The sequence below is a fragment of the Trichomycterus rosablanca genome, chromosome 11 (assembly GCF_030014385.1).
Source record: "Trichomycterus rosablanca isolate fTriRos1 chromosome 11, fTriRos1.hap1, whole genome shotgun sequence".
Lineage (NCBI taxonomy): Eukaryota > Metazoa > Chordata > Actinopteri > Siluriformes > Trichomycteridae > Trichomycterus > Trichomycterus rosablanca.
Window position 1 is genome coordinate 27,944,584 of NC_085998.1, and position 15,240 is coordinate 27,959,823.

At 46.0% G+C, this 15,240-nt stretch overlaps 1 protein-coding gene across 1 annotated transcript in view; it reads left to right on the forward strand.

Moving 5' to 3' along the window:
- cttnbp2 (cortactin binding protein 2) overlaps window positions 1-15,240 on the forward strand; it is a 105,558-nt gene that overhangs the window by 50,748 nt on the left and 39,570 nt on the right. The window contains exons 3-4 of the mRNA XM_063004130.1: window positions 826-1,050; window positions 5,464-6,931. Coding sequence (XP_062860200.1) covers window positions 826-1,050; window positions 5,464-6,931 — 1,693 coding nt within the window. The remainder of the gene's footprint in view (window positions 1-825; window positions 1,051-5,463; window positions 6,932-15,240) is intronic.

The following is a 15,240-nucleotide window of genomic DNA, read 5'->3' on the forward strand; positions in this document are numbered from 1 at the left end:
CTGATGAAGGTCTAGAAGATGACCAACTCAAACGGCAGCGATCGTCTCTGACTTTACATCTACAAGGTGGACCAACTAGGTAGGAGTGGACAGTGAGTGGACACAGTATTTAAAAACTCCAGCAGCGCTGCTGTGTCTGATCCACTCATACCAGCACAACACAAACTAACACACCACCACCATGTCATTGTCACTGCAGTGCTGAGAATGATCCACCACCTAAATAATACCTGCTCTGTGGTGGTCCTGTGGGGGTCCTGACAATTGAAGAACAGGGTGAAAGCAGGCTAAAAAGGTACGTAGAGACACAGATGGACTACAGTCAGTAATTGTAGAACTACAAAGTGCTTCTCTATGGTAAGTGGAGCTGATAAAATGGACAGTGTGTGTAGAAACAAGGAGGTGGTTTGAATGTTATGGCTGGTTAGTGTATATATATATATATATATATATATATATATACACCTTGTGAGGGACATTGTGAGTTTGTGTGCGATCAAAGCTTTTCCACTAAATAGAACCGTTGCTGATTCATATGTCAGCGAGGGAGATGGATGCAGCCGTTCCTGTCGAGCGATCCAGCTGGTCTTCACACCTACTCTAACCGGTCACTGGACTGAATAGATCCTTTCTGGAAAAGTGCTAACCTGCTCTCTGCAGGACTTCTTGTATTTGCGTTATATGTGGGGATATTGTTTTTTGTTTGTGGGTATGTGTGTGTCTGGTTTGTTATTTGAACACAGCAAGCTGCCTCTTGCTAGATGTGTATTTGCCAGCATGACTGTGTGTGAACTAATGTCTTGCTTACTCTGTCTCACCCTTCAGGCTCGAAGAAAAGAAGTGTTCCTGCAGGAGCGGTACGGAAATTTCAGCATGACCGACCCATTTCTAGCCCTGCAGAGGGATTTCGAATCCGGGCCCGGACCAAAGGACCGGCGGGCTGTCAGTGCAAGCCCGATTACAATACTCGAGGCTGTAATGGCTCATTGCCGCAATATGCAGGAGAGGATGTCTGCGCAGTTAGCAGCTGCAGAGAGCAGGCAGAAGAGGGTAGGGCTTCTATTTTGTATTTTGCTTTTATGTAGTATATTAACAAAACAAATCCTGTACCTCATGTACTGTGTTACTGGTTGGCTGGGTGCCAGGGAGTGTGTGCCGGGTGAATATACGCCCTCCTTGGACACCATTGACGTCCCCAGCAGTAGATTGGCTACTCTAAATTAGGAGCAGTAACCCAGTGCCTGCTAAAATCAGGTAGTAATTCTGTCAGGGGCTTAACCACTATGAGGAAAGCAAATGCTGCCCATCAATATATACCTATACATACCCACCACAGAGCAGGCATTATTTAGGTGGTGGATCATTCTCGGCACTGCAGTGACAATGACATGGTGGTGGTGTGTTAGTGTGTGTTGCTCAGCAGCACTGCTGGAGTTTCTTCACTTTAACTGCTGGACTGAGAATGGTCCACCAACCAAAAACATCCATTAACAACGCCCTGTGGGCAGCGTCCTGTGACCACTGATGAAGGTCTAGAAGATGACCAACTCAAACAGCAGCAATAGACGAGCGATCGTCTCTGACTTTACATCTACAAGGTGGACCAACTAGGTAGGAGTGTCTAATAGAGTGGACAGTGAGTGGACACGGTATTTAAAAACTCCAGCAGCGCTGCTGTGTCTGATCCACTCATACCAGCACAACACACACTAACACACCACCACCATGTCAGTGTCACTGCAGTGCTGAGAATGATCCACCACCCAAATAATACCTGCTCTGTAGTGGTCCTGTGGGGGTCCTGACCATTGAAGCATGAAACAGCATGAAAGGGGGCTAACAAAGCATGCAGAGAAAGAGATGGACTATAATGAGTAATTGTAGAACTACAAAGTGCTTCTATATGGTAAGTGGAGCTGATAAAATGGACAGTGAGTGTAGAAACAAGGAGGTGGTTTTAATCTTATGGCTGATCGGTGTATGTAATTTATGGTCAATCGTCGAACAATGGTGGGGTTATTGGTTAATTGAAATAGGCTGTACATATACCAATGTGACATGGCTTTACGGTGGATATAATCTAGTATAGATAAAGACACCAATATGTGACAAAACTGCTTTTGTGCTGGCTGTGCCATTGTTTCCTATGGAGTGAGGCAGTGTCACATTTACCACTTGTCACTGTGCTCAAAGTTTAATCTGATTAATTATAAAAACTAATTGTTTATATGACAGAGGCAAAGCAAAGACACTGCAAAAAGAAACAGATTCGTATTGTTACACAACAGCCTTAACTGTTTAATTCAACCTTAAATCTAGTATGATGTTGTGAGGAAAAATGCAGCTGTGTCCGGCAACTGCTAAATGGGGATTCTGGGTTTGCATATTGGATAGCAAGTTTCCTCACCCTGGAATCCTTTCTGGAGGCAGTGGTGGCTTGACATTTAAGGTAATGGACTAGTGATTAGAAGGTTCATGGTTCAAGCCTCACTATCGGCAAGTTTCCACGGTTGGGTGGTAACCCTTAAGCCTAAATTGCTTGCATTGTAGCAGCTGTAATTTCAAGTGGCTTCGTAAATCTCTCGTAAATGGTGTGAATGTAAATGGAATCACTTGCTTTGACTTTGTAGCTCTTCTATAAGATTGACCCACTTTATTCTTCATTTCTCACGAATCTGCATAAACTGTCAATATTGTCAATAATGGCCGCTTAGGTGGCGCAGCGGTAAAGTACGCTAGTGCACCGGAGTTGGGGTTCTGAATGCATCGCATTGAATCTCGACTCTACCTTTCCGACTGGGCTGGGCGACAGCATGAACAACGATTGGCTGTTGTTCAGGGTTATGCCAAGTTCACACTACACGACTTTCTGATTTGCCAGGTCGCTGTACAGTTCACACTACACGACTGAATCTTTTGCACTCGGGAGTCTTTCAGTCGGTGTATATTTCACACTACACGACTGATCGGTGATAGGGGGTTTAACACTACACGATTTATCACCAACACCAACTATCACGAGCTTCTCTGCTCTCACAAATATCGTTTTGTTACGAAAACACACACGAGAAGTGACGAAAGGTTTAATGATACCACGTCCAAAAATGCACGTCAACAAGTAGCGAGCGATCAAAGTGTTTGTGCGCTGATGTGCAGCGTAAAATCAAGGAGGAAAAATAAATGAATCTGAGTGGATTTGGCTGCGCGAACAGTATGGATTGTTCTATAGTAAGTTGGAGGTTAATTAATATTTTTGCAATGCAATGTTGTTGTTATGTTTTGTAGAGAACGATCAAGTCAGAAATACTGTAAAACGTGTGTGTGTGCCGGTGTATTCTGATATAAACTATATTATCCCCCTGTCCCACCTGTTAACACTCCTCTCCTGCGTTTCCCCTCACACTGTATCTTGCGTTCTAATTGGCTGTTCGACTCGGTCGGATCGAGTTGTTGAGTAGTTCACACATAGCGATTGAGAGCCGAGTTTTGATCGCCGAGCGAACGCCGAGTTGCTCCCGAGTCGGCAAATCTAGCGCCGACCAGTCGCAGAGTGAAAATCAGGGCAAAAATCGTGTAGTGTGAACTAGGCATTAGAGGGTAGAGAGTCGGATCATAGGTCTGGCTGACTGGCTGACTGATGGTGCCTGCACAGGGCTGAGGAATAATGCTGATGGGGTGTGACCCTCCGTACACAGCGTCCATTAGTGTATGAACTCGACTCGTGTAGGTGAAAAATGCAGTCTGTGCTGATTGCGTACCGGAGGGGGAACCAGTATAGAGGATGTAATTAGGGTAATTGGACACAACTAGACTGGGGGATAAAAATTGGGGGAAAAAAGTGGGGGAAATATAGATAATATATATATATATATTCAATAATGTTTATCACTCCGAGCTTGGCACTCAGTGGCACAGCCAGTTAAAGTGGTTTTACCACTTATCATGAAAGACTACAACGCTGCAGTAAGCACCAATGTGCTCCCAGCCTAACAGTGAACGATCACCAAATGCTTCTCATGTGGAAGCCGCCTTAAGCACATTAAGCTTACATGAAGTAAAACAAGAAGACACATTGAACAACTTGAACTGTTTACACGGTTTACTAATCCCTTTGTAAATTTGCCCCTCACCACCAAACATTTCTTTTTTCTTTTTTTTACTTCCCTCCGGCTCAGCTGAGAACACTTGACCTCCGTTCTTCCTTCAATAAATGTTCACACTTGGTTGTTATGGCGACACATCCCTCGTTTTATAGCAGTAACTGTATTGCACTTAAATGCCAGTCTGTCTAGTGAATAGGGTTTAATAGCCCTCATTATGGTGGAAATGCCACGGTGAGACCACAGACATGCTACAGATTTGGATTATAATAGATAGTTCTTTGTCATTGTCAAAAAATTCATGAGTGGAGGTGCTAAGGGCTTTTATGCCACTCATATAAAAAGCCTGTGTGATGTTCTTGTCAGCAGGAACAGTTGATGTCAATAATAGCTATAGGTTTAATGCAGTCATAAGGGCTAGAAGGTTGGGAAGGGTTAAAACAGAGGTCTAGAATCAATTTTGACTAGAAGTCTTTTAAATTTGTAATAACTTATCAATATTTTGATTGGTTACTGACATAAAAAAAACTCCAAACTCCACTTACCATATAGAAGCACTTTGTAGTTCTACAATTATTGACTGTAGTCCAACTATTTCTCTACCTACCTTTTTAGCCTGCTTTCACCCTGTTCTTCAATGGTCAGGACCCCCACAGGACCACCACAGAGCAGGTATTATTTGGGTAGTGGATCATTCTCAGCACTGCAGTGACACTGACATGGTGGTGGTGTGTTAGTGTGTGTTGTGCTAGTATGAGTGGATCAGACACAGCAGCGCTGCTGGAGTTTTTAAATACCGTGTCCACTCACTGTCCACTCTATTAGACACTCCTACCTAGTTGGTCCACCTTGTAGATGTAAAGTCAGAGACGATCGCTCATCTATTGCTGCTGTTTGAATTGGTCATCTTCTAGACCTTCATCAGTGGTCACAGGACACTGCCCATGGGGTGCTTTTGGGTGGATATTTTTGTTTGGTGGACTGTTCTCAGTCCAGCAGTGACAATGAGGTGTTTAAAAAATTCATCAGCATTGCGCTGTGTCTTATCCACTCATACCAGCACAACACACACTAACACACCACCACCATGTCAGTGTCACTGCAGTGCTGAGAATGATCCACCACCCAAATAATACCTGCTCTGTAGTGGTGCTTGGAGACCATTAAAGAACAGCATGTAGGAGGCTAACATAGCATGCAGAGAATGAGATGGACTATAGTGAGTGAATTGTAGAAGTACAAAGTGCTTCTATATGGTAAGTGGAGCTGATAAGATGGACAGTGAGTGTAGAAACAAGAAGGTGGTTTTGATGAACTGTAAATGAGGGCGTCTGACGATGGTCTGTACCTATGCTTTGCCTAGCTGGAGTTGGAGAAGCTGCAGCTGCAGAGTTTGGAGCAGGAGCACCGCAAGCTGACGGCCCAGCTGAAGGACGAGAGGGAGAAGAACAAGCACGTGGTGATGATGCTGGTACGTGAATGCAAGCAGCTGGCAGCACGTGTGGTGGAGGAGAGCCAGCGAGTCGCGGAGCTCTCGTCTTGCTCAGAGCAGGAAGGCCGAGCCTCTTGCCTCCTGGAGGACGAGCTAGCCGCCGAGCGCCGGCGCAGCCAGCAGATGGAGGCGAAGATGGAGAAGCAGCTGGCCGAGTTCGACACAGAGCGCGAGCAACTGCGCTCACGTCTGAGCCGCGAGGAGACTCGCGCCGCCGAACTCCGTGCGGAAAGTGACAGTCTGCGCCAACAGGTCAAGCAGCTTCGGACTGAGCGCGGAAAGGACGCCCCATCAGCTGCGAATTCTGCACCTCTGGTCTCACCGGTCACACCCAAGAGCATGGCATCTGTGGCTGTTGGCACAGAGGCAGCCAGCTGCAGGACAGCCGCATCCCAGACGGACCCGCTTCCTGAACATGACGTTGCCAAAAAAGTTCCGCTGACCATCCCTGTCAAGCCCACAGCGGCTGCCACCTACATTAGCATGAACCTTCCCAAGACCCCTACTACTGCGAGGGGCTTGCACCATGGGAGCGGTCAGACAGAGAATGGTGGGGAAGCCCAGGTGGCACTGAACTCTGCTCACAGTTTACACTCACCAGGGACCGCTACCCCCATACCCACCGGGGTTAGTCCCCGCGTTCAGGCAGCCCGTTACAAATTCCAGCCCTCGGCTTCGGAGCAGGACCAAAATGGCATGTCCAGCCAGAACCCCCTATCACGTGACCTGTCCCCCACCAACCGAGACAACTTTGTCGCCAAGCAACAAGCACGCCACACAGTCACACAGGTCCTCTCACGTTTTACCAGCCCACCAATGGGGGGCCCCTCCGCAAACCTTCGACCTGGCCTGTCTCACTCCACCTCAGAGGGAGGACCCTTTACTGGGCGCCTAGGGCATCCACAGATTGGGATCAAGTCACCCACTGTGGCGCGCATCGACAGGGGTAACCCACCTCCCATCCCGCCAAAAAAACCTGGACTGTCTCAGACACCGTCTCCGCCACACCCTCCAATCAAAGTAGTGGGTGAACCCAGCAGGTCACCGGTGGTTGGCCTTGGGGTTGGGCCAACTAAGTCGGCCAGCACCCCCCAGCTCCCACCCAAGCCTTCCCTGGATCTGGGGGGTGCGGTGCCAGCCTTGACTGCATCTCAGGTGGGTCTTGCCTGCCCCCATAGGTGGCGGGAGTCGCAGGCGGCGACAGCATGCGTGGATTGTCCCACTGTCACCAACACCTTGTCCACCATCGCTACCATTATCAGTAGCCCTTCTGTAAACCCTGCTAGCATTCCGTCCCATAGCCCCCAGCACCCAGACAGCCCCCTGGCAGCAGCATCAGGTAAACAGGTGTTCAGGTTCCCAAACTGTCCTCTCACTGTTCCTCCTTTTTCCTGCTTTACTTTCTTTCCATGGCCAATGTGTGCCTCCCAAGTTCAGTGGGGGCTTACCAGCGACTATAGCCTACAGGATATGTTTTTATCTACATTTGAAATACATTTAGCTCCGAAATTATTGGCGCTTTTGGTAACGTTGGAAAAAATTGGTTAAGTTAACACTTAGTATTTTGTGATGCATTGTTTTGCCAACATAGCAGCACTGAGTCTTCTCTGTTTATCTGTAATCATACTGTTTATCCCAAACATACAGTATGTTAAATATTTTCATCTCTCAAATCAAATAATAAAAAGGAAACATGCTGAGGAACATGTGTTTGTAAGAGTTTAAGAATAGGGGTGCCAGAGCCGCTCAGGTGGCGCAGCGGTAAAGTACGATAGCGCACCAGAGTTGGGGTTTCGAATACATCGTATCGAACCTCAGCTCTGCCTTTCCGACTGGGCTGGGCGGCTGCATGAACAATGATTGGCTGTTATTCAGGGTTAGAGGGTAAAAAAAAAAGTCGAATCATAGGTCCTCATAACTGGTGCGACTGCGGCCCCTGCTGGCTGACTGATGGCGCCTGCACAGGGCTGAGGAATAATGCTGATGGGGGTGTGGCCCTCCGTACACAGTGCCCGTCAAGTGTATGAACTCGACTCGTGCAGGTGAAAAATGCAGTCTGTACTGACTGTACGTGCCGGAGGGTCGGTGAAGGGTCGAATCAGTATAGAGGACGCAATCGGGGTAATTGGACACGACTACGTTAGAAAAAAAGAATAGGGGTGCCAGGGCGCCCAGATGACACAGCGGGATAATCCGCTACCACACCAGCTTAAAGATTCTGAGCTCCCGTGTTCGAATCTTGGCTTGGCTTGGCTGGGCGCCCTCTAGCAGACACAAATGGCTAATGCCTGCAGCAGACAAAATTGGCCTCCAGTCTGCTGGGTGGAAAAACACAGACTAACCGAGTGGCATTGTCAACGCTGTCTAAGGACCTTGGTTGCCTCAGGGCGCCTGTACAGAAAGTGGCGGAGCACTGAGATCAGGGCGTGGCACCTCCTCACGATCAGATCCATCGAAGTATGGGTGAGTAAGAAGGGATTGGTGGACTTGAAACAACAGCAAGCCAATGCCTAGTTCACACTACACGATTTTTGCCCTTATATTCGCTCACCGACTGGTCACCGCTAGGTGTGGCAGCTCGGAAGCAATTCGGCGTTCGCTCAGGGATCGAAACTCGGCTCTCGATCGCTATGTGTGAACTGTTCAACAACTCGAGCGCTCGCCAACTCAGGAAAAATATCTAGCATGTTGAATATCTAGATCAGTCGGGCGACTGGCAATGAGTGCGGTGTCGAATTACAGCCAGTGAGAACGCAAGATATGGGGTGAGGGGAAACGCGGGGGGAGTTGTAAAAACGTGGGACAGGGGCATAATATAGTTTCTATCAGAATACATCAGCACACACACGTTTTACAGTATTTCTGGCCTTATCGTCTACGCCAAACCATAATACCCACGCTGCATTTAAAAAAATATTTATTAACCTCCAACTCACTACAGAACAGACAATCCATGTTGGTCGCGTAGCCCAATCATCTCGTATTCATTTATTTTTCCTCTTTGCTTTTACGCTGCACATCAGCTTTCAAAAGACTTTGATCGCTCACTTATTGTTGACGTACATTTTTGGACATGGTCATTAAACCCCTCGTCACTTCTCGCGTGTGTTTTTGTGACAAAACGTAGTTTGTGAGACCAGATAGGCTTGTTGGCGATTCGATGGTGTAGTGTGTGACCCCCTATCGCCGATCAGTCATGTAGTGTGAAATACACGACTGAAAAGACTCCCGAGTGCAAGTGTGGTGTGAACTGTACAGCGATCTAAACAACTTGAAAGTCGTTTAGTGTGAACTTGGCATAATAAACCAAAAATGAAGTCAATTTATCGACCATTTTACCCACTTTTTACAAAGGGTGCCAATAATTCTGGAGCCGACTGTATATTAATAAGGGATTATTTCCAAAATAGAAAATGGGTTATATCATATATAACAGGTACCGACCTATTTGCCTTTTAATAATAGCACTCTGTGTAAAATGTAATTCTTCACATGAACCGCTGGGTCTCGAGGACACTTCCCTGTAACCCACTCCACTCTGAAGCTGATGCCAGAGGCTGCTCTGTCCCTTTTGTTCCCTCCACTTACATTCATCTTCAGCATGTTCCTGCACCCCACTACTAACCTAATCAACTGCCATGACTCTTAACAGATTTCTTTTTTTTCTCATCTTCTTGCATGAGGTTTACTTACATTTTCATTTGAACCTAGCAGAGCGAACTAATACAGATTTAGTGACTATAAAAGTAAGATTGTGATTGGGTCATTTTTTGGTAGCTGATGTTAGTATTACTAACACTTGTGGTGAACTGTTGTTGAAATCTCACATGGGCGGCATAGTGGCAAAGCAGGTAGTGTGGGTGCTTGACAGCAACATCGGACCTTGGGTTCAGGGTTTAAACTTCACATTTAGTTACTGTCTGTGTTGAGTTTCGCATTTTGTCCCGGTTCCATCGTCTAACAAACGTAGGTGCAAATATAGTAGGCTGCTCTGAATTGCCCCTTGGTGACATGTTTCTCGTCATAACAGCTACAAATCGCGCCCTTTTTAGCCTTGCCCAATACAGACTGAGATTTCTCCAGATCAGTCGAATCTTTTCAGAATATTATGTACAGTAGATTGTAAAAGACCTAAACCAGGGTTTTTCAAACATTTTTCAATCAACCCACATTTAGTCCATGATTTTTTTTAAAAGCATTTTCTCCCCTTTTTCTCCCCCTTTAGCGCGTCCAATTGCCCAATTGAGTCATGCTTCCTCTCCGCCTATGCCGATCCCTGCTCTGACCGAGGAGATCAAAGCTAACCCACGCCCCCTCCGACACGTGGGCAGCAAGCCGTATGCATCTTATCACCCACACATTGACGAGTGTTGTGCCACCTAGCGTTGTGTACGGAGAGACACACCGTAAGAGCACTCTTTCCTCATCTCTGTGTAGGTGCCTCTAATCAGCCAGCAGAGGTCGTAATTGCACCAGTCTGACAGAGAGAGACCCATATCCGGCTTAGTCCCGCCCATCTGAACAACGGGCCAATCGCTGTTCATGTGGCCGCTCAGCCTCAGCCGGCATGGCAGAGCTGAGATTCGATACAATGTATTCGAGATCCCAGCTCCGGTTGCAGCGTGGTTTTTTTTAATTTTTTTAATTTTTTAATTTTTTAATTTTTTTTTACGTGACCTAGGCAACACAAGCAATGCATCTTACTCTCTCTGTTTTGTTCTGTACAATCTGGTCCCACTGTGGTTTACAAGATGTAACATAAACCCTCCACAAGGATGGTTTAAACTTCACGTTTAGTTATTGTCTGTGTTGAGCTTCGCATTTTGTCCCGGTGCCAGTGTGGGTCTTGTTTGGTTTCCTTCCACCGTCTAACAAACGTATGTGCAGATATAGTAGGCTGCTCTGAATTGCCCCCCTGCTCGGATATTACTCGTCATTACAGCTACAAATCGCGACCTCTGTGTCTGGTACAGCTACAGCTCTGTATGGGAATCCACTGCTTGCTGGTGTGAAAGAAGCGACTTTAACTAGCTCTGGGGTTGTGCAAAAGGCAGATGAATTTCCACTAATTTAAAATCACTTTTGAGAAATTAGGTTTAATTTAAGGTGGTGTTCTCATTGTGTCTGGTGCACAGCTCTAGGGACCCAGGTTTGATTCATGCATGGAATTACTGGTGTGAAGCTTGGCATATCTGTGTGTGTATGTGTGCTTTTTACTGGTGCTCTATCCAACTATAGAAAATCATGTCAACGGGTGTATTGTTTACTTTTTAAATTGTATTAAGCCTTTGCATAAAAAGCAAAAGTCACCACACCGGGTGCATCTTAATTATATTCCTTACACACTACTGGCAATGAGCCTATGATAGATTTTATATGATTTTATACAATGGTACTCCCTATTCAGTTACCTTGATTTAACAGACCTCTATTTAACGGATTTCGGATTTAACGGACAAACTCTGGTCAAATTGTTTAAAATTCCTGCGGGAAGCGCATCAGGACCAGTAGTTCTGGAATTGTCCGCTAACTGGCACACGTCTCTGTGTTTACATGAGCGACAGGCTTTGTTTTGTCGGGAGGCTTGCTTCGTTCTCGCCTTCTTTTATGTGTTTTACACCAATTAGGCATAACATTATGACCACCTTCCTAATATTGTGTTGGTCCCCCTTTTGCTGCCCCATACGCAACAAACTGTGATGCACTGTGTATTCAGAACCAGCATTAACTTCTTCAGTAATTTGAGCTACAGTAGCTCGTCTGTTGGATCGGACCACAAGGGCCAGCCTTCGCTCTCCACGTGCATCGATGAGCCTTGGCCGCGCCATGTCCCTGTCGCCAGTTCACCACTGTTCCTTCTTTGGACCACTTTTGATAGATACTGACCACTGCAGTCCGGGAACACCCCACAAGATGCTCTGACCCAGTCGTCTAGCCATCACAATTTGGCCCCTGTCAAACTCAAATCCTTATGCTTGCCCATTATTCCTGCTTCTAACACATCAACTGAGGATAAAATGTTCATTTGCTGCTTAATACAGCCCACCCACTAACAGGTGCTCTGATGAGATGATCAAGTGTTATTTACTTCACCTCTCAGTGCTCATAATGTTATGCCTGGTCGGTGTTTTTTAAACTTCTAGTGCTTAGTTATGGCTTTGAAAGACCAGTGCTTCCCTCTTTTTAGCCTGTTAAATTGAGGTTCCTATGTACAGTATATCTTGTTAGCTAGCTATAGTCACTTAACACCTCACCTAAAAACTTGACATGAGACGTTGGTACAAGGGGCACCCAGCATGTCCAGCAAAACAAGAACACCATGCTCACCCATTACAGCTGGTGTAGATTTGAATACTAAAACAGACGTGTGATCGCCACCTGTGACGCATGTTTTATGCACAGTAGAAGACAACGTGTGGTGTGAATTAGTCTGGAATGTAAATTAACATGTCAGTGTATGAGTGGGTGTTGAACTGGTTCTATCCTGTTTTGCACCCTTATACCATCACAGCCGTCACCAGCATCCATTACTAAACACAAAGTTTCATTTTATTTGTACATTGTGATCAGCCATAACATTAAAACCACCTCCTTGTTTCTACACTCACTGTCTATTTTATCAGCTCTACTTACCATGTAGAAGCACTTTGTAGTTCTACAATTACTGACTGTAGTCCATCTGTTTCTCTGCATGCTTTGTTAGCCCCCTTTCCTGCTGTTCTTCAATGGTCAGGACCCCGTCAGGACCACTACAGAGCAGGTATTATTTAGGTGGTGGATCATTCTCAGCACTGCAGTGACAATGACATGGTGGTGGTGTGTTAGTGTGTGTTGTGCTGGTATGAGTGGATCAGACACAGCAGCGCTGATGGAGTTTTTAAATACCGTGTCCACTCACTGTCCACTCTATTAGACACTCCTACCTAGTTGGTCCACCTTGTAGATGTAAAGTCAGAGACGATCGCTCATCTATTGCTGCTGTTTGAGTTGGTCATCTTCTAGACCTTCATCAGTGGTCACAGGACACTGCCCATGGGGCGCTTTTGGGTGGATATTTTTGTTTGGTGGACTGTTCTCAGTCCAGCAGTGACAGTGAGGTGACAGTGAGTGTCTTATTCACTCATACCAGCACAACACACACTAACACACCACCACCATTTCGGTGTCACTGCAGTGCTGAGAATGATCCACCACCCAAATAATACCTGCTCTGTAGTGGTCATGAGTCCTAACCATTGAAGAACAGCATGAAAGGGGGCTAACAAAGCATGCAGAGAAACAGATGGACTACAGTCAGTAATTGTAGAACTACAAAGTGCTTCTATATGGTAAGTGGAGCTGATAAAATGGACAAGGAGGTGGTTTTAATGTTACGGTTGATCGGTGTATATCTGTTTTTGATTTTGATCCTTAGGAAATTGCTTGCGGATTTTGCCAGGGACTCTTGGCCAGACTTCACACGTTTATCTGCTAAATTTATCACCCTCTTTTCAGGTGTCTCAAAAAACTCACTGGGTATATCAGAGCCAGGCCTACTTTACTAGCAGGCCAAGCAGAGCGAGTATTCCCCCAGATGCTGCTGTTTTTTCCCCACCAGAGACTAATCCACAGTAAGATCCACCTGGTAAACCAGATGTGTAAACCAGTTGCCGTTGCTAACATCTCAAATGATGATAACGTTTAACTTTAACCCTTCATCATGACACTTGCATGAGCATGTCACTTTTTTTTTTGTCATGTTTGATGTCATATGCTGCCGTAAGTGGTTATGTCAATTGATGTCAGCTGTTATAACAGTGCTATTACCAGTATTGCTAATTATCATTTATTTACATTGATGACAGGACAGGTAATCACAGGTTACACAAGATTTATCAGTTCAAGTCTCTTAATGTCAAACAGAGTCATGGACAATTTTGTATCTCCAATTCACCTCACTTGCATGTCTTTGGACTGTGGGAGGAAACCGGAGCTCCCGGAGGAAACCCACACAGACATTGGGAGACCATGCAAACTCCATACAGAAAAACCCTTGAATGCTCCACCAGGGAATTGAACCCAGGACCTTCTTGCTGTGAGGTGACAGTGTACCCACTAAGCCACATTGCCGCCCTGTTAATTAACTTAACTTACAAAATAGGTAATATTAGGACGGCTTATGTCATGTGATATTACTCCTTTATTTTATTTATTTCTTTTCTTTCAGCTGGTCCTATATTTTCATAGGTCACCACAGTGGATCCTTCTGGTCCACATACCCATCATTTTTCACCAGATGCCCTTTTTGACTTAGCCCTCCTTATTTGGAGGGTGTATGGGACTGGCATTGAGAGCACACCGACTGCCTTCCAATGGCTATGCTTTTCATTCATCTCTCCTCTCTCAGACACAGCCAATCATGTCTGTGTAGACACTCAGCTGCCCAATAGCACCACTGTTTATCGTGCCCAATTCCTCTCTACTGATGTTAATCTCCACCCTGGTTGAGGAGAGCCGAGACTGACACACGTGTGCAGTATCCGACTGCATCTTTTCACCTGCACGAGGCGAGTTCATATGCGGATCAGCTCTGTGTATGGAGAGATACACCCTGATCAAAGCATTATCTTTCGTCTCTGTGCGGGCTCCATCAATCAGCCAGCAATTTTTTATTTTATATATTTTTGTTTATGCATTTTCTCCCCTTTTTCTCCCTTTTAGCGCGTCCAATTGCCCGATTGCGTCATGCTTCCTTTCCACCAATGCCGATCCCCACTCTGATTGAGGAGAACGAAGCTAACCCACGCCCCCTCCGACACGTGGGCAGCATTCCGTACGCATCTTGTCACCTACACTTGGACGAGTGCAGTGCAGCTCAGCACTGTGTATGGAGAGACACACCCTGTCAGCACTTCTCCCATCTCTGTGCTTGCACCATCAATCAGCCAGCAGAGGTCGTTATTGCATTAGTTATGAGAGAGTCCCTATCCGGCTTTTTTTTTTTTTAATGTCCCACCCCTATCTGAACAACAGGCCAATCGTTGTTCATGCGGCTGCTCAGCCTTGCCGGCAGGCAGAGTCAAGACTTGATACGATGTATTCGCGATCCCAGCTCTGGTTCCAGCGTGTGTTTTTACCGCTGCGCCACCTGAGCGGCACTAATTGCATCAGTTATGAGGAATGGCCGTCCGGCTCCCACCCTGTATGAACTACAGCCAATCGTTGTTCATGTAGGCACCCAGCCTGGATGGCAGAGCTGAGTTTCGAAACGACATTAGCTCTGGTGTGCTGGAGTGTTTTACTTCTGCTCCACTTGAACCACACCATTGAGATTTTAACCCAGGATCCCAGCAGTATTGGGCTGGCTTGTTTTCCTGCTGTACCCAATTAGGCCTTGACGTTCCACTACTGTAACACTGTTGTAATACCTGGCTTCAACGGTTATGATCACTCATTTAGGCATCTGGCATAACATACATATAACATGCTTGTACTGGGGTCATGACAGAGGATTCAATTAAGATTTTAGTCAGAATTTGAAATAGCACGTCTCTCCTCCTCTTTCTAGTGTCTTTGGTGTAAGCATGCTGATATTTCTCGGCCCATGTGGCTGTCTTTATTAACCCCCTTCTCAGAATCTTCATATTTCTCTTTATTTACTAACAAAGA